The sequence below is a fragment of the Amblyomma mixtum genome, chromosome 10 (genome assembly GCF_055824585.1).
Source record: "Amblyomma mixtum isolate Tamu chromosome 10, ASM5582458v1, whole genome shotgun sequence".
NCBI lineage: Eukaryota > Metazoa > Arthropoda > Arachnida > Ixodida > Ixodidae > Amblyomma > Amblyomma mixtum.
The window spans coordinates 162444200-162469481 of record NC_143021.1 but is presented as its reverse complement, the minus strand read 5'-3'; the positions used below and the strand labels follow the sequence as shown (position 1 = coordinate 162469481).

General features: G+C 49.5%; 1 protein-coding gene across 9 annotated transcripts in view; it reads right to left on the bottom strand.

Annotated features, from left to right (window-relative positions):
• Positions 1-266: 266 nt before the first annotated feature.
• The window catches only part of LOC149327561 (uncharacterized), an 86995-nt gene continuing 61979 nt past the window's right edge, over positions 267-25282 (bottom strand). For 8 of the 9 annotated variants that reach the window (XR_016286244.1, XR_016286238.1, XR_016286240.1 and 5 more), the window contains 2 exons: positions 6445-8276; positions 267-1606 (listed from right to left, as the gene is read on the bottom strand). Coding sequence is in view for 1 of the 9 variants with exons in the window: in XM_089563254.1 (XP_089419380.1) it covers positions 8273-8276 (4 nt within the window). In the remaining 8 variants the exon portion in view is untranslated. Of the gene's footprint in view, positions 1607-6444; positions 8277-25282 lie in introns of those variants that run through there. The other variant, XM_089563254.1, reaches the window with a different exon arrangement.

The following is a 25282-nucleotide window of genomic DNA, read 5'->3' as shown; positions in this document are numbered from 1 at the left end:
ATGCAGTTCGCTATGGTTGAGAGCATGGATGACACCGCTGACAGTGTGGCTGAAATGCCTGCGAGGCGTATCATGCGCCTAACCAAGCGTAGGAAAGTGTAGTGGAGCTTTCGCGCAGTCTAACTAGATTTAGCAGAGTTAAACCATTCCCAGTTTTTTTTCGCCGGACTTTTCTGGATACTATATGCTTGGACGCAGGAACCCTATACAGCGCCTCTCCTAGTCTTCATTCAATCTGAAAGCCTCTTATCAAACCACCTCCTTTAATTCATAAAGCGCTGAAATGAGTGCCCATTATAAATGTGTTACAGGGAAGAATATACACAATAAAAAAAAAAAGTCTACTGCTGCCAGCCCTCCAAAAATTACCGAGCTAGAAAGAAGCCTTTCTGATACTATGGGTATCTTTCTCTGAACAGAGATCTGAAAATAATTTTACGCGACCCGAAATTGGTGCTTAACATAGGTGTTTGTGTATACAGAACAGACTCCTAGGCGGCCAGGGCTGTTCGTAACAGCACTTTAGCGGCAATTTGTTGTTCTGCATAGGACCCAAAATCCAACCTCTGTGTAGCCGCATTACTTCCCAATCGGCGCCCACGCCGCTTTATTTTTTTTCCTAGCATTTGTCCACGAAAAAAGGCTTCCAGCATAAGTGAGTCGAAATCAAACACATAGAGCAACTTCGCTAGGAAAAAGGCGTCACGTACTTGAAGCGTGGTGGGCAAATGTCTTCCGCAAGACAATACAAGACACACCAGCAGATGCTAGTGCAAGCAGAGCCCCAATTTGCGCTTATTTCTATATGTTACCTAAAGGCAGAACCAAAATTCGAACACGACTAATCTGTATTAAAGCCGATAGTGATTTGACTTTCATGGCGCAATGATAGGTCCGACAAAAAGCTCCGCTAGCAGCACGTTTTGTTTCACTCGAGGTCAGGTCCCCAGCAGCCCTCGTAATGGTCCAGTAATGGAAATGGATGCACTCACTGCGGTCCTTTGTAGAACCGGCCCTTGCCAATAATTGGCAAACACTGGGCTGATTATCTGCGCTGCTAAGAATTATACGCTCAATTTCCAAGCATTTCAGTCCAGTGAAGCCGGCCCCAGGGCAAGCGTGTTTGATAAACTTTAGCAAGTATAAATTCACTTCAGTGCGCAGCCGGCCCAGCTTCGAATCCGGCTGCGTACAAAGGAATATGCTCGTTCTTTTTTTTCACACAAGAAACAGCTTCATGTTTAGTGCTTACCAAATATTAGTGTCAGAATACGCCAAAGCATCACAAACAAGCGGCACTCATTGGAGCCGTCAAATATCGCACGCATCCATGGCCAAGTCCTCCAGCATAAGGTAGCGCCTCAAAGCCCTCCAGCAGTGTTCGTTAAGGTCTCCAAGTTGTGCGCACCCGTCTGGCGGAGCGCAGCACACGACGCTGAAACGAACAACGCCGGCCATTCGCATGAAGGCGTGCATGTCTTCGAAGATCCTGAGTGCAACCTTGACCGCAGCCGCCGCTTCCTCCACGGACATGGACACCACGTCGGCGAACTCTTCCAGCAACGCTCGATGGCGACTGATCCGCTCCAGAGCTGCGGCAGTGAGCCTGCGGGCAAGAGACTTGGCTTGAGGCGCGATTACGGATGGGCTTATCATATCCGCCTCAAGATATCGCCACCTGTTGTCCTTGGCCGCTGCCTTTCACTGCCTCTGAAGTTGTAGTTTACGCAACGGAGCAAAAAAACTGCTGTAGCTTTTATCGAAACCTAATCGAGCGTAACGTTAGTTCAGGCAATCAAAGGACGGTGTCTTTATTTTGGTGAAAAATAAAATAGAAGCAATTAAAGACAGCGTCCTCAGAAGTCTCAAAGCGGTGATTTTCGGTTTTTCGATAGAGCGACGTAACGGGTTTTGGTAGGTAGAACATCACAAGATTACGTGATACTTCTTCACAGCGGCGCAGCCTGCTTAGTTTTTCAGACGTGATATTGAGGATTGGCCATCTGTTTTTCGTCCGTTGTGCGAATGATTTCAGCACGCATTGGGTACGTTAATTACTCGCGGTGTCTGCCTGTTGCCTGAATCTCGGTTAACTAGCTAAATGATAGTTTGCCACCCTCCAGGACAATACAGATGCTCTTATGTGTGAACAGGTAGCCAAATCAATGCCTCTATGTCGTCCGTCGTAATTCATTCTCGCCGAGTCATATCTCCGCCAACATTTTTGCCAGTGTACCGTGCAGCTTTTATATGTAATTCTACATTCGTACGTCCTAAATTGGAGTACGCGTCATCTGTCTGGCATCCATCACAATCGTATCTCATCTCAGACCTTGAAGCCATTCAAAATCGCGCCGCCCGTTTCATTACATCGCAGTACTCAAGAAATACCAGCGTAACATTACTAAAACGATCCCTCGGCCTTCAAACACTAGCAACTCGCCGTGTTATTTCCCGTCTATGGCTCTTTCACTCTTTCTTTTATCGCTCACCAAGACATTTGTTGCTGCAGCCACCCCCACGTACGTCATCCCGCCTAAACCACAGTAACCCAATCGCACGCATTAAAACCCGCACCTCCGCAATGAGCAGTTCATTTTTTCCCGACGCCATAGTGCTCTGGAATGGCCTTCCCGACAACATAATAACATGCTCCGATCGCCGCCTTTTCCGCGAGAAACTGGCTAATCACTTCTCATAAACATATCCATACTGCGACACCGAAGTGCCAACTGTTCCTTGTTTTCTTTTTGTATGTTTATTTCTTGCTTTTAGTTTGTATATTATTGTACTCTTTTTGTACCCCGTGTATTTTTCCCCCTTTCTTTTTTTTTTGTGTTCTCTGCCACTACCATCCAACCTGTATGTACGCCGCCCCTTATGTAATGCCTTCGGGCCTTTAAGGGAGAAATAAATGAAATGAAATGAAATGCACTCCCTCGAATATGTGCTCAGTTTGTCTTCATGCAGGAGGTCGAAGTACTATCGCGGGCAAAAGTAATAGACCCACCCTCCAAGTTCCGAACCGTGCCACTATACGTATCGGCGCCACCTGAAAAAGCACTTCTGGTGTCGAGGCCAGAGTTGTCGGTCTTTCTCGAAACCAGAAGTGCATTGTCAGGTGGAGCCCCCACGCAAAGTGGCCCGGGTCGGAACTCGGAGCTGGGCGTCTATTACCTTTGACCACGATGGTACCTAGGTGCGTTATTGGAAGCTCTGTCAGAACGCCTACGTCATGCCCTTTCTTCGTTGTTCCATGGGTTGGTGCATAGTTTACTGTCACCTGATGTGGACGATTGATTGCTGTGGTCGAAATTTTTCAATTTTGAATTTACTCTGCTGCGGTTGGTGATCCCCGAAATTTGGTCGAAATGAACTGCAATAAAAGAATGCCCTATTCGTCGACCACACCTGCGCCAGCGTTGTGGTCTCCTACAATTTGTAGTATTCAGCGTTAAACAAATATGGCGCAAGCTCACTTCATTGTGCACAAAGAAAATGCATTCTTCTACCGTGAAGTGAAAGTGCTGCATTCAAGTGCTGTGTCCTGCTTAAAACCGATAAGAGGAAATTATTACAAATCAAGTATAAGGCCGTAACGATATCATTTCGTGTTCATAGAGAGTGTTTCATATATGACTTCCTACAATTTTCAAGAATAGGCTTTTTGAGTTTAGGGAGCGCTCTTTACGGCAAAGCATTGTCAACGGTTTAGTGCACCATAATGCAGCTAAGACATGCTAACTAGCAGGCTAGATAAGCAATAGAGAATAGGTGAATTTTTAGCTAGTACTGTTAGGGTCCTAAATTATTGAAAGGCATGTAGCCCACGATAAGTAATATCTGTATCAGTTATATAGAATTTCGGAAACGCTATTTACTCTCAGAGCTGAACTGTCCGACAAATTTTGGCTATTTTGATGGTATATGAACACTGGAGAGGTTGCCTTGCCTGCAAGCAAATATGACGCCAGCTCACTGCACTGTGTACAAAATGCATCCTGCCGGAAGTGAGAGTGCTGTATTCACGTGCTCTGTCTTGTTTTGAGGAAATGTGAGAAAATTACTTGAAGTTACTTGCAAGGCCGGAATGATAAGAATTTGTGTGCATGCATGTGTGTTCCAAATTATTCAATACAGATTTTTCCTTGATAAGGTGCCAGAGTTACGACAATGCGGTTCATCCAGCTGCATCTTACAGCCAGATAATTATTGGGTGCGTTCCAATTCTCTAGACGTCCGACAAGACGTCTAGTGTGACGTCTAGGAAGCCGTCTACATGTCTACATATTGGAACGTGTCTACTTCACGCGCCGCCTTGCGGCATACAAACCGAACTAAGATTTTCGAATAGTTGCACTCCTATGTTCTTAAAAGTTCTTAATAAAACAAGTTAAAAACGTGCTGTTAGTAGTCTTCTAGTTCTTATTTTATTTTTTTTTCTGCAGTAATGGTGCGTTCATCGCTACCGCTTCAGCAGACGATCTCACCTGCATAGCAGACGATCTCACCCGCACGATTTCCTCTCGTGCGATTCACAAATATAATCGTAGGGTCTCAAAGACGGCTTTATTTGCCGCCAGTTCCTATAAAAATAAACTTAATGGAATGACTGACACTTGAAAGATGGTGCGTCTCCGGGCTCCAGCGCCCGCCGAGAGCACGGCTCAATCGATGTGGTCTTCGGCGAAGCAGTCTTGTTGGACGGCTTCGTGAAAAATGGAACGCGTCTAAAAATGGCGGCTGTCCGGCAAGACGTCTAAGTAGACGTCTACTCGGGAGTATTGGAACGCGCCCATTATGTATCTGATAACGCTCGATAACTAAACGATGAATTAGCTAAATTTAATTGATTAACCCAGTTAATTATACTGAGAAATTGGGGGCCGGCACGACTGAAGGTTAGCTGAGTTTTAAAATTTTCTTAATATGAGTTGTGGTTATAAATATCAAACTTCAAGAATGCAGAGTTTAAAGCTCGTTGAGTCGGCTTTAACGCATGAATATATTTATAAATTGTCTTCGCTCGCATTTAAGATGCAGAAAATAGAAAAGCCGCTGTATTTTATGAAGTAAAAACGGTTAAATTGATTTCTGCGACAGGACTACGAGCAGCGGCCACACTGCAAAAAATATGTAATGCGTGAAAGCCAACTGAACGAGCTTTAAAACGTGTATTTTTGATGTTCGATATTTCGAACCTAATTGCCAGCCAAGAAAATTTGAAAACTGAGCTCAACTTCAAACTTGCCGGCATTCAATTTCACGATGCTATAATGGTCCCTAAAATACCAAATCATGTAGTTGATTAGTTTAATTCAGTTAATTGTACAATTGTAACACTGTATCAGGTATATGTCAACCATGCTATAGAATTCACGAGAACTCATGGCTCTGTCGCACCTTTCACGCATTTTCAAATAAAAATCTGTATTGATAATTTGAAACGTCCTGTTTATTAGCATGTCCATCGTTCTCGCACAAAAATTTTCAAGAATTAGCAATTGTTGAAGGTAATGTTCCATTCTGCTGATATGCAGCAAAATTTTTCTTTTAGAATGTTCCCATCAATCGCATCGAACAGTTATGACTGCAATGGACAACCATTGGGGAAAGCTTTTGACGATAGCAAAAAAAAATTGGCTGTGGTTTAGCTAAGGTGAAACCTGGATAAGCGAAAAGCTCTCGCTGCTTTTCAGCCACCTCCCCAGTTACCACTTCTGGATCGGTGTTTCTGCGCCTGTTGCTTCTTTTCCTTCCATGGCGAGTGTCTGCGCCTGTTCTCTGGGCAAGCGCGCCTTATATACCCCTCCTTTCAAATGGGCACAGCTACGGCGAAAGGTCAAACGGTGGCGAGGAGGAGAAGTGCCGGCACAAATGTGCAGTGGCGCGCGGCGGCGGCGAATGGTCAGGCGACGGAGCCAGCGGCGGCGGCGGTGACGGCGGCTACCTGCGCGGTGCGTGACGTCGCTCGGTTTCGCGCATGCGCAGAAGTGGCAATCCTGGCCTCCGTTTCACGCGAAGCGCGGTGTTCACGAGCCTAGTGAAGCTCCTCGCTTCAAAACGTTAATAGGAAAAAACTGCGTGACTGCCGTCGGGTGAACGGCGGATATATTGATTGTTATTAATCGGTTTCTCGCTCATAAATGCTTTTATCCAGAATTGCAGGCAATGTACAGACGGGGACAAAAGTCTCTGGACCACGTGTTTCTCAAACGAAGACCATAGCTCTGCTATTAGACGGCGGCTGGAAACCAAACTCCTGGAGATGACAGAACAGAATAATTACTTTCACCTCCACAAGTGGGGCTTCCAGCCGCAAAATAATAGCGGTGCTGTGGGCTTCGTTTGAAGAACTCGTGGTCCGGAGACATTTGTCCCCGACTGTGCGCTCTAGCTTCCCTTCGTATAAACACTGCAGCTCTTTGCATCACTCATACGCACCTGTCGAATGGGGCGCCTTTCCGGAAGTTGGAAGCACGGGCAACCAGGCTGGAGTTTCTCCTCGCCGTGTCCACGACAGCGAACGCTTCGGGGCCGGCGCACGCCTGGAACTCAGCACTGACCAGAGCGTAGTTGTTCTCAATGCCTCTCGACATATGCATTAGGATGTCGTGGAGGAACACCACATCTGTCACCCAAAGGGACAACCTCCTGATGTTCTCGCTGCAGCTGATAACTTCGCCGAGACATTCACACTCTTTGGTCTGCATGAACTCCGCCTCAATTTCCAGTTCTGTGATGCTTTGGTTTCGTGACAGTGACTCGAATGTGGCCTTCCAACTAAGACTGTCGAGAAATTTGATGCGCAATTTCCTCAGCGTCGTCGTTTTCCCAATGTAGTCGGCGATGGCAGATGACAAATCCGTATTGTACTCGTGTGAGGTGATAAGCGCGAGCGATGTCACGTGATTCAACCCGGAGAGCTGGCGCAGCAACATCTGAAGCTGGGAAACAGAAGAGCCGCAATACAGAATGTCACGGAAGCTCCTGCACTGGACCAGGCTTAAGTTGTCTCCACCTATGAATGGATGGAAAGGTGGTATGAAGGTGACCTTCTCTTCGGCTCCAGTCTCCCGCAGGGCCTTGCAGAGGTCGTGAAGGGCACTGTCTACTCCAAGCCATTCAATGGTGACGTTTTTTAGGCAGCGCGTTTTTGAAAGGACGCTGAAGATCTGCCTCCACTGCTCAAGGCTCCAAATGTTGTAGTTCAGAGACAATCTTTCTAATGCTTCGTTCTCTATTAGAGCTCGAATCCAGTCAGTGCAATCAACTTCCGGTGAGAGGGTGAAGAAACTCTTGCAAGGAGAAAAGGAACGGAGGGTACTGTTCTCGGCTAAAATTCTCGCAACGAGTTCGCTCGCTTCTCTATCGGCTTCCATTTCTTCCATTTCAAATTCACGGATGCTTTTGTTTCCGTATAACCCTCGCAGGACGACTTTGGAAGAATCAACATCAGGACAGCTCCCTGAAACCTTTAGTGACGTCAGGGTGCTGCTGTTCCTGACATAATGACTAAATTTGTTGCAGCATTCCCGAGAAGCCCATCGTAAGACCGTCCAGTGTATAGAGAGGCTTGTTAAAGAAGGACATACAGTAATCGACTTTAACAGCCCTGTCGAATACGTGTATGAAAAAAAGAATTTGGGAATACAGAAAGACCGGAGCGTCTTTGTCGTGCGCAAAAGTGAGGACAATGCTTCCAGAATCCGCTCTTCGTATCCGTCTTCGGGCGTGCACTCAATATTTTCTAGTTTTTTCATAGACGGGATTACAGAGAAAAGGTTATACGATGCAAAGCCGCTCTTGAAGGAAAATCGAAGACTCGATGTGCTCGTTGCCACTGAGCGCGTCGCACAGGATGTCGTCGTAGGAGTTCAGCCTGCCGATCTTAATGTCCAGGTTTGTTATGCAATGGTAGTCCTTGATTAAGAAATGCAGAAGCGAGGTCACCGTGTCTACCATACCCTGCTCGTTGTCCTTGACGCATTGGAAGTGTCTGCTCTTTAAGGTTAGATCTGCGGGTTGCTGCGGTATTTCCCGCAGTTCCATCTGGGCCTCCAATAGCGCCTTGTTCCACGAGGACAGCTGGCGACTAATGTGGACTGCTCGATTCGTGGTAGCCGTGGAGGGCACGTTGTGGTGCGTAGGTTTTTCCGGGTAAAAGTCCATCGGGCCCTGTATCCTTCCTAAAGGAACTGCAACTAGTTCCGGTGGCGATGCGGAAGCAGGTGACGACGCGTCCTCCGTGGTGTTTTCACAGCTTGCCATTTCACCTGCGAGAAGTGTTTGTGATGACGTCTCAAATATTTAGAAAAAGCGTTTTTGGGACCCCCCTACCAGACAGGCCCTTAAAATGAATCAACTATTTCACGTTTTTCACCTAGAGAGCATGATTCTTTGCTTAGAAAAAAAGTCACGTTTGTGGGCTCTGGAAGAATTTGAAATGTGCGCTGTTCAAAACTGAAATTACTTTTATTATAAACTGGAGCAACTGGTGAAAGCGGGAAGAAAGTAGCGTAGCACAAAAGCTAAAGACGTTTACGCACAAATATTCTTGAAACGATACATTTGTGCGTGCTGTGTTAAATAAGTCAAAAGCAGGAAATTCTTGTATGAGTTCATCAATAAAGTCAAAAGAAAGAACCATGCAGGGAAATATTTTTAAAAAGTTAACCTTCGCACTTTGCCTTGTTTTACATTACACTTAAAAGTTCATAATTGTAAAGAACTTTTAATTCTACGCGGAAACTCCATTCATACAATCGCCAACTAGGCACTTTTTTTTTTTCAAAAGAAAAGGTGGTCACTGCTCTTGGTGTGTGGCACACTTCGGGCGGAGTGACTCCTTGGGGTAATGAGATGCCTGACGCAGCGCATCGCAGCGCGCTTGCCAGCGCGTTTAGCGTCTGCATCTACCTCGCTCATCGTGGTAGAACTCGCTGCATGTACTGTGGTGCAATCTTGCGTCGCGCTTTTAAATTGGCCTGTCAGATTTAGTTCTTTCATTACTTTCCGAGCATCCGACGAGACCGCGGAACTCGTGCCAGCACCCAGGGAATACTCGGCCATACTACAAAACTATAGAGGCTGAAGAATGCGATATCTACCGCCGCACAAACCTCTCAGCAGAGAGGAAGCTGACAGTTGGAGACAATTACAAACAGGCTCTTTCCCAAACCTTCATATACTAAACAAAATGCACCCTACGATATACGCGGACAAATGTCCCTGGTGCGACGAAAAACCTACTCTATATCACATCACATGGGCCTGCCAAAACGCAGATGTGGTCCCCAAAATACAAAACCCGAGTGAGGAGAAAAGGGAGACTCTGCTGTCCAGCGACCGCTATGAAGACCAACGAGGTCTGGTACAGAGAGCTCAACGGGCGGCAGTGGCCAGCGGAGCCCTGAGGGCAACCGACCATTAATTAGAGGCGGACGACTTCGACAGAGAAGGCTCCTGGGAATAGAACCAAGACGTCTCTGAAGATGCCCCCAAACCGCAGGAAAAAGCGTGAGTCCAAATAAAGTTTTCCCTTCCTTCCTTGCTTCAGCGTGCGCCATAACACGCGGCTCGTTTAGTTCGCTGGCTGCATACGTCAGAGGTGGCACAGGTGCCTTAACCACGGCCTCCTTTTACATCGCGGCTATATACCCGCTTCTAATTTCGTCGTCAATTCGTCGTCGCCACTGAGCTCAGGCGGCGTGTTCATCACCTGCGTGTGCTTCCTTCACCGCCGTTATAGATCTGGCCGGATGCAGTCTGCCGCGCTTGCGTAGACGTCCCCCTATGGCCACTGGAACCTGTGGACGGCCACCCTCTCGCTACCCTGCGCAATTAGACGTGGCGACCACACTCTGCGTACGTGATCACTCCGGTGTCGTGCCAAAATTTTTTGCGGTTCCTCAAGACCTAAGGTATAATAAAAAAAGATACCGCAAGAAACAAATAAAATTTGTCAGGAGAGCAGCTCGGGCATGTTGGTTATTAAGTTGTGATGGAACAGCGCAGAACGACGGGGCAAGACAGCAGACAGGCGCTGACTTACAATTCAGTTTATTTCACTGATTCATCTCCATGATTACAAAACTTCCTGCGACATTTCAGAGCGCATGAGTGATACGGGTGTGACGCATGTGGTTGTACAGATGGTGTAAGAAGACGTGTTTCTTCGCAATAAACTGAGTCGCATGCGCGCACCTGTATCCTGTCCTGTCCCGTCATTCTGCGCCACTCAACCACAAAAAAAAAATAAATAAGCTCCATGCACCTTGCTTGCACAGGGTCGCTCACACTTAGAGGGAACATGACTTCATGTGGCTGAGCACACGCGGGGAACTACTGCGAAAAAGCCAGTGGAAATCCCGTGGAAAGGGCAAACGAGCAGATGACACGAAGCGCCATGTCAAGGTCCACCTTCACGTGCGCCAATCTGCATTGAATCATGATCGGATTAGATGAAATGACACTCCTCAGGTACGTGGCCACGCGGAGCCGTGTTTCCACTAAGTGTGATTGACCCTGTATGTCATATCGGCTCTTCATCTTTTTGTTATTCTTTCAGAACAGGCTCCTGTGCTGCGTTCGGGGGCGTGCCTCGGCGCCGGCCTCGGTGTAACCGAGCGAAAAGAAAATCATTTGTTGTCCCGAAATGAAAGACGCCGCACTGTCTCACTTCGGACACCTCAACCCGGTCAACCTCGCTCTGAGGGAAACGAAGAAGGTGGGAGTAAAAGAAGAAACAGCAAAAGAAGAACAGTAGTAGAGGGCTCCGGAATGATGTTGACCAACTGCGATCTTTAACCGGCACTCGCATCACGCAGAACACGGCAGCATTTTGAAGCGAAAGCGTTACTACGCTAGGTAAACCCAGTTTTGCGGTGGCCCAAATTTCACCTTGAATTGACCTTGAGCTTGTCGGCAGCTTCGAAAGCAAAGGAAAAGCTCATAACTGGCTCCTTGGGTAAGTGAAGGTCTCAGTCGCGCTCTGATGAACGTGGGGTGGTGAGAGAGAGATGTGGGCTGCATGCGTTATCGGTGGCAACGTTGTGGCAGACACGCGCCACTGTAGCAATAGGCCGCAGCATCCATTGGGCGAGCAAACACTTGCCGTCAACCACTAACTGCCACCTGCTAGGGTGGCAGGGTGGACGCGCTGCCTATCCTTGTCCGGAACGCACTCAACCTTGTACAGACGGCATGCCGCGTATAGTTGCCCGATACGCCATAGGTTTCGCTCTCCAACCAGGTTCAGCAGTAGTTGAACCGCAGCCAATTTTTTTTTTTCACTTAGGCATCAGCCTGTCGTTTAAGACTCCCGCTCTCGGCTTCCCTAGCTCGCGTCTGGGCATCCTCCATACGCTTTCACCGCTTCTATTACGCATTATTCGCCTTTTGTTTTTGGCGTTCTCATTGATGAAGTCGCCTGCACTCTTAGAAAAAAAGGTAGTGAAAACGTAGTAACGGCTGCTGTTACAACCTTTTTTTTAACCCCTACTACCTATGTACTATGTTGCTACGACCTTGTTACTACTCGAAGAAAATTAAGTAGTAACAAGGTAGTAACTTCTGCTGTTACTACGTTTTTTTGGCAGTTACTACACTTGTACTACCTCATTATAACCCTGGTAGTATCCATTACTACCTTGATCTGGAAATGGATGATCGGAATATGCACATGTACGTATACTAACATTCCCGGTGACATTGCTACTCAATGCCCCATGTTTTTATATAATGAAAAGGTAATTGGCAGCAGATCTAACAAAATTGCCAGTGCTGTTTTTTGTTTTCACTACAATATACGCAGCGCGTATGTGTTCCACTCTTTAGTTTGATTTCTTAATTGCACTTTTTCACCAACCCCAAGCTATTGTGCCTGACTTGTGCTCATTTTTCCTTCTGGTTCACTACAAGATGCACAGAAACGGGCGTTGAGTTTCTGATGTCATGTTCATGCACTCCTTGTGGCACATTAGAAAGTCACCACGAAGTCAGGTATTCATGTCTTTCGACAATAAAAACTCAGCAGAGACTTTTTCGTTAACACAGAAGGTTTCCTTATGTCATTGGCCATCAGCCACTGAAAGGTCCTTCTCTACAACATTGTTGTCCCGTGCGAGAATGTAGATGCTGCTGCTACATTTACACGCAATGAAAAGAGCAAGAAACAACTGTGACTGCACATATCACGGCACATAAGTTGACAAGTTAACGTCTGGTGGCGTGGCGTAGTGGTTAGCGTGGCAGGATAGAAAGTATAGAAACAGGATAGAAACAACTTCAGCATATAAAGTCAAAGGTCCGCGGTTCGAATCCTCCTGAAAGCAGGGATTTTTTTTTCTTTTGTTTTTGCTCTAGTTTTTTTTTTGCTCTTATTTTGCACTATTACTGTCTTATATGCATACGATTCTAATGTCAAAAGTAATTAGATTATTTCTTAAGGTGTTTTCTCTCGAGAGGTAGTAAATGTTACTACCTCGCAGTTACTACGTACAGTTACTGAGATGTAGTAAACGTTACTACCTTGTAGTTACTACGTACAGTTACTACCTAGGTAGTCATATATGTGACAATCGTTACTACCCTAAAATGTAGTAACCTCAACTACCTTTTTTTTTAGAGTGTGGTTTCAAGTATACCGAGCCTTGGTGTGCGCCTTCTCTACTTGCGTCTTGGACGGCCTTCTTCGTGATTGACCCCACCTCCAAGGGAAGGCACAGACTCGGAAGAAGCTCCCGCACGAGAAGGCGCCACTGACTCCATCACAAGTGTTCCCCTTCCTCTCAGCTATTTGGCCAACATAGCACTCTATTCCACATACTCTGCCCTCTGAACTCCCCTCTTCGAGGTTTGCAGCTCTCGAATCCAGACCAACGGGAGGCCGCATTGCTCAGTTCCGACTCGGACGCTCAGATCTGTGTTTTGACAAGAGCCGTAAAAGTCGCCGAACGCCACGGGCTCGTGGCCACTTGATAGGGCTATAGCCCCACACCATCCGCTACTTCAGTCGGCGCAAATAAAGTTTATCCTCTTCCTCCTCGCCGCGCGTCCGGCTACACTACGCCCAGCGCTCGCTCTGGGGCCCTTGGTGGCGCTCACGCGCGATGAAAACTTTTCACGCATGTCGCCTTGGCCTGGCCACCATCCCCAGCGGCCACCGCGATGTCGACACTTTTCGAATTCACAATTATCGGTTGAAAATCAACATTTACAGACTTTCCGAAATCAAAAGTATTACCAAATATAAAGTCATTTGTCGTGTTTTGTCGGGGACAGCAGACGAAGGCCAGGTGGGTGGAAAACCGAACGTGGTTTATTCCATCACAGCTCGTAGTGGAATGCCCGGTGGCCGAGCAGCGCGGCTTATCTTATAGCAAGCTCTCGCGATAGTCGCGACGCCGCTATCGCTCTAGCCGCGAAGATTACACAAAACTCCTCCTCTTTTATTTAGAGGGATTACATAAAACTCCTCCTCTTTTATTTAGAGGGATTACACAAAACTCCTCCTCTTTTATTTAGAGGGTGCAATTGTGTCCTTATACAATAGTTAAAAGCCAGCTTCGTAACGCTCGGATGGACGGCGATTTCTTGACGGGTAGCGCCTTCCAAGCGCCGACGTCTCGGATGTAGGGGCGGGCGGCGGAGGGACCTCGGGAGGCTGAAGGGCACCGGCTCTTCTGATGCTGGCTGGCCACCTGTTTGGTTTGCAGGGAAAAGCATGAACCCCTCCACGTTGTCTACGTCGGATGACCCTGGTGTCACCTTAGAGCTTGTGTTACTCAGCAGTTGGTCGAGGTGCCGACGCCAGATGAACTTGCCTCGGGGCGTGCCCACCAGGACTTTGTAGCAGACTGGTCCAGTTTTCTTGAGGACAGTTCCACGAACCCACTTCGGCGAGCCTCTGTAATTGCGAACTAAAACACTGTCATTAATGCAAAAACAGTCTGTGTTGCTTTTCCTTTGTTGCATTTGGGTGAACTGACTGCGCATCACCTTCCCCTCCACCGTCGGCTTGATTGCATCCAGCTTAGTGCGCAATCTTCTACCCATCAAGAGGTTAGCTGGTGCCTCTCCTGTCGTAGGATGAGGCGTATTACGGTATGCCAACAAAAATTTATGAAGTGCACTTCGACAGATTCGCCTGGAGGTGATTTGCGCAGAGCCGACTTCAATGTTTGCACAAAACGTTCAGCCGGACCATTTGTGCTTGGGTGATAAGGGGCGGTCACGACATGTCTGGCCTAGATGTCCCGCATGGATTCCTTGAACTCTTCGGACACCAGTTGTGGCCCACTGTCGGACACTACCGTCTCTGGCAATCCGAATCTGCAGAAAAGTGCACGCAAGCAAGCAACAGTACGTTAGGACGTTGTGCTGCGCAAGACGAACACCTCTGGCCACTTCGAGTGGGCATCTACTACCACTAGAAATGTGGTTCCTCGAAAAGGCCCCGCGAAGTCTAGGTGAATTCGCCTCCATGGTGCGGTCGGCCATGCACAAGGCTGCAGAGGTGCCTTACATGGATCATTACGTTGTTGCTGGCACGCTTGAGAAATTCGTACCCTTGTTTCCAAATCTGCATCAATTGACGGCCACCAGACGTAGCTGCGAGCCAATTCCTTGCTCCGCACGATTCCAGGATGACCTTGGTGCAGTTCGTCGAGAACAGACTCTCGAAGGGTAGACGGGATAACAACCCTCATGCCATACATGAGGCACCCTTGACACACGCTGATCTGAAAACGTCTGTCGAAAAATTGCTTTAGGCTTGCATCTCGCAGGTACGATGGCCAACCTGTGCTAGTAAACTGGAGCACCTTACTAAGCATCGGATCACGTGATGTGGCACGCGCAATCTCTTTGGCGGATAGGGACATCGACTCCAGGCGCAGTGTATAAAATGATTCCTCGCCTTCGGACGCGCCGTCTTGCTGGCCCTGGAGAGGGAACCTTGAAAAAAAATCTGCCTCTGCGTTGTCACTGGACTTTTTGTACACGAGCGAGTACTTGTAAGCAGACAAAGTGAAGGCCCATCGCTGCAAGCGTGCTGCCGCGATCGGTGGAATGCCTGTCTTCTGCCCCAGGATGGTTTGCAACGGCTTGTGATCCGCGATCAATGTGAAACATCTTCCATAGATGTAGAAATGAAACTTTTTGACTGCAAAAATGATGGCAAGTGCTTACTTTTCTAGCCGACTGTACTTTTTCTCAGAGTCATTTAATGTGCGCGACGCATAAGCGACCGGGCGAGGGCTTTCATCATCCGCAACATGAGAAAGTACTGCACCCACGCCGTACTGGGAAGCGTCACAAGCCACTTAAAAAGGCTTATCGGGATCGTAATGCGCCAGTATCGCGGATGACGCCAACGCATTTTTGACTTCCTCGAACGCTACTTGGCACGATGCATCCGAGCGCCATGGATGATCGCGACGCAGCAGTTTGTAAAGAGGACTGGCCAGAGTAGACAATCGTGGAACAAACTTCCCGTAGTAATTTACGACGCCCAGAAACGACTGCAGCTGCTGCTTGCTTATGGGCGCGGGAGCTTTCGTCAAGGCTTCTATCTTCTCTGGCGTCGTGCTGACAGCTGCTGCGCTGATAACATGACCAAGATAGCGCAGTTCTTTTTGAAAGAACGAACACTTTTCTTTCTTTACTCGAACCCCGCGCTCCGTCAACCGCTTTAGGACAGCTTCCAGGTTTGCAAAATGCTCGTCTGCCGTCCTTCCAGTGGTAAGAACGTCATCCAAATAGCAGCTGACGCCTTTCAGGTCTTTCAGCATTGTGTCCATAATTCTTTGGAAAATGGATGGTGCCGATGAAACCCCAAACGGTAGCCTGTTTACCGCAAAAAGTCCTTTATGGGTATTGAGTGTCAAGTACTCTCTTGACGACTTCGACACCACCACCTGCTGATAGGCTCTGTTGAGACCAATCTTGGAAAATTCTTGGCCCCCTGCGAGCGCCGCAAACAACTCATTGACTCTCGGTAGTGGGTACCGGTCAGTTTCAAGACAAGGATTTAGGGTGGTCTTGTAATCACCGCATAGCCTTATGCCACCGTCCTTCTTTACTACTGGTACAACCGGTGTGGCATAGCTGCTCTTCGCAACTGGTGAAATGACTGCCATGCCTTCCAGCTTATTAAGCTCGGCCTCGACCGCAGGTTGTAATGCAAAGGGCACACTTCTTGCCTTCAGAAACTTTGGCACGCTACCAACTTTTAGCGACAACTCTGCTCTTTCTTCTGAAACTGTTCCCAATTCGTCATTAAACAAACTCTGGTATCTGTCTAGAAGTGCGCGTAGTCTGGCAGTTTGACTCGAACAAGCAGAACCATCTGACCTGGAAATAGCGTTGAGCTCGACGATACTGCTCCAATTGAGTTGGATGGCTTGCAACCATTGTCGGCCTAGCAGCGGAAGTCCCTTTTCTTTCGCGATGTAGAGAGGCAGCTGGGCCCTCTGCTCTCCGTACTGTACGGCCACGTGAGCGACTCCAACAGGCTGGACTATGGCTCCCTGGAACGTCCGCAGCTTCGGCGTCGTTGGCATGACCTTGATTGAGGGAAACATCTGCCGAAACTCATATAAAGACATGACGGACACAGTAGCCCCTGTATCCAGCTCCGTGACCAAGGGCCGACCTTCCACGTGCACAGAAATTTTTATCGGAGCCAGACCAGGCGAAATAATTTCCTTCATGCTTACAGAAGCTTTAACGGGAGAGGGTGGATGTTTGGGCGAGTTGGTTACTCATGATGAAAAACTGTAGCGCTCGAGACGAGGACACACGAAGACGACAACACATGCGCTAACTTTCAACTGAACCTTTATTTAGTGCACAAACAGTTTTTGAATACTGCGCAAGCATCAAAATATCTTCCCACTAGCCTATCACACCGCAAGTCACTTTTCACATTTTGTACAAGCCATCAAGAAAAATCATCTCTTTCTTTGATAAATATACAGATGGGATGCTTACACACTTATCTTCTAAGTTTTTTATTCGTTTTGCTTCAACAATCTCCCGTGTTAGCTGTTTCCTGCTTCTGTTAATAACCTGGCATTCATCGAACATCGGCATGCATGCATCTGGGTTGCATTCCTCACAGTGTTCTGAAAGATTACCTTTTTTATTTTCTATATTCCTATTGTGCTCCCGTAGCCTCTCGTTTAAGCACCTCCCGGTTTGCCCTACGTACACCTTACCACATGACAGTGGCAAGGAATACACAACACCTTCTGCGCAGTCAACAAATTTCTTGGTGTGGTTCTTTGTACAACCTTTATGTTTCACAGAGTACGGATTTGTCATCTTACATAGTTTTGCCAGTTTATCTGGGGCCGAAAACACTACCTGAACGCCTACTCGTTGACCTATCTTTTTTAGATTATGGGAAATCCTGTGCATGTACGGAATTACCGCTGTTTTCCTATATTTCTCAGGCAGAGTTTGACATTTGGATTTATTCTTACGAATCATCCCCTCAGCCACTGACACCAAAATGGCGTTAGGATACCCAGCTTCTTGTAACCGTTTTACCTGTTCCTGAAAACTACTGTTCACCTGGTGCCCACACGACTTCTCCAGAGCCTTTTTGAAGCACGTGTTGACAATGCCTCTTTTTATCAACTTAGAGTGCGCCGAATTGTAATCAAGCAAGGATTTGTTGGCACGAGGGGCATAGCTCCAGCACGTGTGTTCTTGACCACATACGAGTTTGATATCAAGGAAGCGAATTTCTTTGTTTTCAGGATATTCACAGGTCAGCTGAAGTGGGTCGAGGCATTCATTAAAAACTTCTGTTACATCAGATGATACTTTGTTTAGATCATCAGATCTAACGGGAACCAACACCTTCATCGAGTTTCGCCGCGCTCCCTTAGTCTTTTGCTGCTTGTTAGCTTGGCACACCCTTTGAATGTGTCCTTTCTTATCACATTTGAAACAGGTGGCCGCTATGTGCGGACACAGTCGGCTTGCATGCTTCGCCGACCCGCAGCGATAGCAGTTTCGCTGCGTCATATCGCTTTCCCCAACGGCTCTGACCTTGTGAACGTCCGGAACGCCCATATCAGAGGCGTGCGCTTCTGCTACGCTCTTTTTCGCTGCTTCCATGGCTAGCGCTCGTTCCACGGCTTTTTGAAAAGTTTGCTTGTTATCCTCCGTGAATAACACTCGCTGTATATCTTCTCTGCGCAAACCGCAAACGAAACGGTCCCGCAGCGACTGATCGAGTGCGGATTCAAATTCACATGTCTGTGCCAATTTCCGCAACTGTGCAATATTCCGAAATCGATTCAGTCTCGAGTTGCGCTCTCCTGTGAAATTTCGCGCGTTCACTATTTACCGACGGCTTCGGTGACAAGTGGTCGCCTAGCAGTTTCTTTAGCACTTCGAAACTTTTAGCTGACGGCAATTCCGGTGCGGTCAATGACTTGAGGAGACTGTACGTCTTTGGGCCTACGAGACTCAAAAAAGCGTGTACCTTGTCGTCCTCGGGGATACGGTTGACCAGAAGAAACGACGTTAAGCGCTCCTCGTACGACGGCCAGTCGCTCGTAGACTCGTCGAAGGGCTCGATGTGTCCCAGTCGACCCACGAGTTGCGTCACTGCTCCCGCCGCTGCCGAACCATCCGTTGCCATGTCGGCTTGCTGTAGAACTGGTCAGAATCCCATCCTCGTCGCCAAATGTCGTGTTTTGTCGGGGACAGCAGATGAAGGCCAGGTGGGTGGAAAACCGAACGTGGTTTATTCCATCACAGCTCGTAGTGGAATGCCCGGTGGCCGAGCAGCGCGGCTTATCTTATAGCCAGCTCTCGCGATCATCGGGCCGCCGCTATCGCTCTAGCCGCGACGATTACACAACACCTTTTAATTTTCATATAACAATCCTAAATATCTATTAAAATTATCCATCATCAATCGCCAACCACCGTTTAGCAAGCCACTAGCACACTGCCGATCCCGGTCATCGATTACAATGAAAATTATCGATGGCATTACCGATTATCAATCCCCAAACACAATTATCCACTACCAATAACTAGTCACTATCTAATCTACACGGCACGACATACTACGTCGCTACACACTCATACACATAGCTTGTTTCCGTACTAAGAAGCACCATGACACCGCCTTTTCATTCCGCACAATTTCCGACGAATATTTAGCATGTTCATATTTCTTTTTAATACTATAAGACCAGCACAGATGCCAAACACACGTCAGTAAGCATACACACCACAACGCGTTTATCAGGTCCTCTTAGCCTCGCCGCGGTTGCTCAGTGGTTACGGCGCTCGGCTGCTGACCCGAAAGACGCGGTTTCGATCCCGGCCGCGACGGCTGAATTTCGATGAAGGCGAAATTCCAGCGGCCCGTGTGCCGTGCAAATTCAATGGGCGTTAAAGAACGCAAGGTGATAGAAATTTGTGGAGCCCTTCACTACGGCGTCCCTCATGTCCTGTATTGCTTTGGGACGTTAAACCCCAATAAACCAATAAACGAATCTTCTAACACGCTTGAACCAACTACCCTTCGTGGCCTACGCGTTGCGTTGTTGTTGTTGTTCACCTCGTAGAATGGTGCACTGGTGCATACGTGTGTAATCGCACCGTCATCCTGGCAGTAAAAGCCGCTTGCGCGGGGCCAATCCCGACAGAAAACCTACCTGCAAACGTGCGTCTTATCCTTTTCCCGGAGACCCTCGAAAACTGCAGCCGACGTCCCGTCTCACCGTTCGCCTGGAACACAGGTCAGCTGTACAGCACTTTCCGGGAGCTGTCCGTGGTGACCTGAGCTTACAGCAAGGAGCTTGCTAACAGCAGTGTCACAGAAACAATGCCGGCGAGCTGCAATGCCACAATTGGTTGGTTGGTTGGCCTCAAATGATGATGATGATGATGGCACATCCCCAATCTACTCTTCTTCTTCTCCTCAGTAAACATGGCACATACCCACGCGGGGGGATTAGCCAAGGTATGGTGGTGACTGCCGAGGAAATATATTGTAACAGTTGCTACACTGAAAAGTAACTGCAGCGGCTGAACGAGGGCACCAGAGAAAACGGACCTCCACTTCAGCGTCGTCTACTTCTTGCGGCTGCGATCTTTTTCCTCTTCTACGTCCAATCCTCGTGTCACTGCCCCCTCTTCAGGAGCATCGCCCCGATGCGGTGTTACCGTCAGACCGAAGAAAAAGTGTTCAAGAGTTGCACCACGAGTCTGACACCACGGAATATGACTACATGCAGCCGGAAAGTCACTCGGGGGGTCGCTCGTAGTACGGCTTCATTCGCACCACATGCACAACGTCGCTGCGCTTGCCGTTGTGCGATGAACGAGCTGGCGAGGCTGGTGCAACTTCGTACGTTACGTCGCTGAGGCGGCGGACAACAAGGTAAGGGCCGAAGTAGCGGCGCAGTAACTTTTCGGACAGCCCGCGGCGACGAACGGGCGTCCAAACCCACACATAGTCGCCTGGGTTGTAGGTAACGTGGCGGCGTCCAAGGTTGTAGCGGTCAGCATCGATCTGCTGCTGACGATGAATGCGGTGTCTGGCCAGTTGCCGCGCTTCTTCCGCACGCTGAACATAGGTGGCGACGTCGACATCAAGTTCACTCTCACTGTCAGGGGGGTCCACGGGTAGCATAGCATCCAGGGGGGTGGTAACCTGTCGACCGAAGACTAATTCGAACGGAGTGAACTGCGTCGTCTCTTGCTGCGCGGTATTATACGCGAATGTTGCGTATGGAAGAATTTCGTCCCATGTCTTGTGCTCGACATCAATATACATGGAAAGCATGTCGGTCAAGGTCCTGTTGAGGCGTTCCACCAAGCCGTTTGTCTGCGGGTGGTAGGCCGTTGTACGTCTATGGCTGGTGTGCGTGAGCTTGAGTACAGCCTGAGTGAAGCGGGCCGTAAATGCAGCTCCACGGTCAGTAATGATAGCTGCAGGAGCGCCATGACGCAGGACGATGTTGTGGACGAAGAAGTCGGCGACTTCAGCAGCAGTACCGTTTGCAAGTGACGCGGTCTCAGCGTATCGGGTCAAATAATCTGTCGCGACCGCAATCCACCGTTTTCCTCTGGACGACTTCGGAAAAGGGCCGAGGAGGTCTATGCCAATTTGCTGAAAAGGGGTCTTTGGTGGTGCTATGGGCTGCAGAAAGCCTGCTGGCTTTAGAGGAGGAGATTTGCGCCGTTGGCAGTCCCGGCATGTTGTTACGTATCTACGCACGGATTGTAGTAAATTGGGCCAGTAATACTTAAGCCGAATCTTTGCCAGTGTGCGACTGACCCCCAAGTGGCCGGCGGATGGTTCATCATGACAAGCGCTTAAGATTTCGGAGCGTAACTGGGATGGCACAACAAGCAGAAACGTCTCCTTGTTGCTGTCAAAGTTGCGCTTGTAGAGGACTCCACGCCGCAGAATGAAGGACTGTAGTCCACGGCGAAACACACGAGGTACATGAGCATTCAAACCCTCCAGATACTTAACGAGTGGCGCCAACTCAGAATCTGCTCGTTGAAGCTGCGCCATACGGGAGATGCTAATGGCACAAAGCGTAGGGCAATCTTCGGTGATGTCTTGCGTAGCCGGTTCCACGGGCGCTCGTGATAAACAGTCCGCGTCTTGGTGCAGCCGACCCGATTTATAGACGACCGTAACGTCGTACTCCTGTAAACGGAGGCTCCATCTAGCCAACCGGCCGGAAGGGTCTTGAATGCTGGCTAGCCAGCATAGCGAGTGATGATCGCTGACAACACGAAACGGTCGGCCGTAGATGTAAGGTCGAAACTTACTCAGAGCCCAGATGACGGCAAGGCACTCCTTTTCTGTCGTCGAATAGTTCCGTTCCGATCGAGAAAGTGTGCGGCTCGCATAAGCGATTACTCGCTCTGCGCCGTCCTGCCACTGTACGAGGATCGCTCCGAGGCCGACATTGCTGGCGTCAGTGTGGACATCAGTCTCTGCATTCTCGTCGAAATGAGCTAGTATTGGTGGACTTTGAAGGCGGCAGCGGAGTTCCTCGAAGGCTGCGTCTTGGGCACTTCCCCATACGAAGGGTGTGTCATCTCGAGTCAAGGCAGTCAATGGCTCAGCTAGGCGAGAAAAATCTTTAACAAAGCGGCGGTAATACGAGCAGAGGCCCAAAAAACGTCGGAGGGCCTTCTTGTCGGTTGGGCGTGGGAAACGGGAGACGGCGGAAGTCTTGTCGGGGTCTGGAAGAACACCTTGTGCGCTGACAACATGTCCTAAGAAACGGAGCTCCTCGAAGGCGAAATGGCATTTCTCTGGCTTGATAGTTAGTTGTGCAGACTGGAGGGCTTGAAGGACAATGCGCAATCGCTGCAAGTGTTGTTCGAAGCTAGACGAAAAGATGACCACGTCGTCCAGGTACACAAGGCACGACTGCCACTTCAAACCAGCTAAAACAGTGTCCATCATGCGTTGAAATGTGGCCGGAGCGGAGCAAAGTCCAAATGGGAGCACCTTAAATTCGTACAGGCCGTCGGGTGTCACGAAAGCCGTTTTCTCGCGGTCTCGCTCGTCCACCTCGATCTGCCAATATCCGCTTTTCAGATCTAAGGAAGAGAAGAACCTGGCGTCCCGGAGTCGGTCGAGGGCATCATCGATCCTCGGGAGTGGGTATACGTCCTTTTTGGTAACATTATTCAGTTTCCTGTAATCAACACAGAATCGCAACGTGTTGTCTTTCTTTTTCACCAGGACCACTGGCGACGCCCACGGACTTGTTGACGGCTGTATAACATCGTCTGCAAGCATTTCATCGACTTGCGTTCTAATAGCTTCGCGCTCTTTAGGCGAAACGCGGTATGGACGCTGACAAACTGGTGGCGTGGTCGAATCGGTGACAATGCGATGCTTGGCTACCGGCGTACGTCCGACCTTGGAGCTCGCCGCGAAGCAATCTTTGAAATCAAGTAGCAGCGACGACAGAAGGTTCTTCTGATGAGGTGACAACTCCGGGTTGATTTTAACCTTCTGAAGGGCGTTACTTGGTGCGGCATCGTCGTGAAGATTCACCTGTACGGGGCACAGATTCGGCAACCTATCCACGTCGTCGAGAAAGGCGACGGCCGTTCCCTTGGCGAGGTGCTGAATTTCATTCGTGAAATTCGTCAGAAAAACTGTCGCACAGCCGTCATTCAGTTCGACAAGACCGCGCGCGATAGCCACACCCTTCTCGAGCAACAGCGAAGGGTGACTGTCCGCAATACCTTCGTAGTCGTGAAACGAGTCGTTCCTCACTAACACCAGTACACTGGACCATGGTGGCAGCATTACGTCGTCTTCGACTATACGCAGAGCGTTGACTCCTGGGCCTTCTGTGTCACTCTGCGCCACGGCTTGCTTCGTCGAAAATCTGACTCGCGCCTCGTGTAGATCGATCACAGCACCGTTTGCCTGTAGAAAGTCGAGGCCCAGAATCAAATCTCTCGAACACTCGCTCAAGACGACGAATTCACCCACGTAGACGAAACCGCGGATGCAGACTCGGGCTGTGCACCTTCCGGCCGGGCTAATGAGGTGACCTCCAGCTGTGCGAATGCTAGGGCCCAACCATGGTGTCAAAACTTTGCTCAATTCCTGGGCGAGGGTGTGGCTCATCACTGAATAGTCAGCACCAGTATCAAGTAAAGCGATGGTGTCAGTTCCGTCAATCGTCACACACAAATCAGAAGTAGCGCGTCGGATGCTGTCGCTACCCTGCCCCGGTGAGGAATCAGCGTATCGGTATATCGGCGGCGGAGGATCTTCAGTTTTCCCGACAGCAGCGGCCTTGCCTCCGGAGACCGCTGGAATTAGTTTTCCCGATGTGGACTGGGAGAACGCCGCTCAGGGTAGCCGGCGTCTCGGCGAGGGCTTGGGGAACGGTAACGCAGCGGAGATGACGACCTAGGATCGTAGCGACCGTATGTCCCAGGTCTCTGACGGGCCGACAGATGAGCTTCAATTTCGAATGGTCGTTCGCCATTCCGGGGGCAAGGGTCGTCGGGCGCGAAACCACGCAGACCCACTCGGCGGTACGGGCAGGCCCTGTAAAGATGTCCCGCCTCACCACAGTGGTAGCAAAGGGGCCGCCGGTCCGGTGCACGCCACACATCACACTTCCGCGGCCGCTGGTAAGCTGGTCGATCAGGCACACGGGAAAGACCAGACGACTGCGCTGCGTGAGTCGCGGTATTCACGTCGTAGCCTGACGTTGGGGCCCGGCAGAGGACAGACGCATAGGTAGGTCTGACCTCAGTCTGTCTTGGGATCTCAGGTAGTTGTTGCTGCTGTGCTGCTAGGCGCACCTCGTCCCGGACGACTTCAGACAGCGATGTAACAGACGGCGCGCTGGGAGGCAGCTGGAGGGCTTGTAATTCCTCCCTGACGATCGACCTGATTAGGTCCCGTAAAACGGCCGCATCACTCCCTAGCGGCATCGAAGAAACAGCGGGCCCAAGCGTGCTTACATCCCGATTGTACTGCCGGGCTCGTTGCAGGAGCGTCGTCTCCATGGTAGTCGCTTCCGTGAGGAATTCGGCAACAGTACGCGGTGGACTGCGCACAAGACCGGCGAAAAGCTCCTGCTTGACCCCGCGCATGAGGTGGCGAAGCTTCGTCTCCTCCGCCATGGATGGGTCAGCACGCTTGAAGAGGCGTGTCATGTCCTCCACATACATGCGGACGCTTTCGTTAGTCCGCTGGTTACGGGAGCGAAGCGCAGCTTCAGCTTTCTCCCGGCGGTCTGCGTTGGGGAATGTAGCTAGGAGATTTTGGCGAAATGCCTCCCAGGTGGACAGGTTGCTCTCGTGGTTCTCGTACCATGTCCTAGCGGAGTCCTCGAGCGTAAAATACACGTTATGCAGCTTACGGTCGTCGCTCCAGCCGTTGTAGCGGGCGACCCGCTCGAAGGTGTCTAGCCAGTCTTCCGCATCTTCGTACACGTCACCGTGAAAAGATGGCGGTGTTCGCGGCGTGTAGTAGAGGATGGGCGCCGGGGACCTACTGTCTGTGGCCATTTCCGGTGGGACCGCCGGTCGAGGCTGCGTCATCCTCGTCGGGTTGGCAAGAGGCCCGAACTCAGGCGACTCACCGCGGAGGCGGCGGCTTGGGCGCTGATGGACCGGTGTGAGTTCCGTCTTTATCTCGTAGGCGTACGCAGGTCGGGAAGCGTACCCAGCACTGCTCCACCAGATGTGTAACAGTTGCTACACTGAAAAGTAACTGCAGCGGCTGAACGAGGGC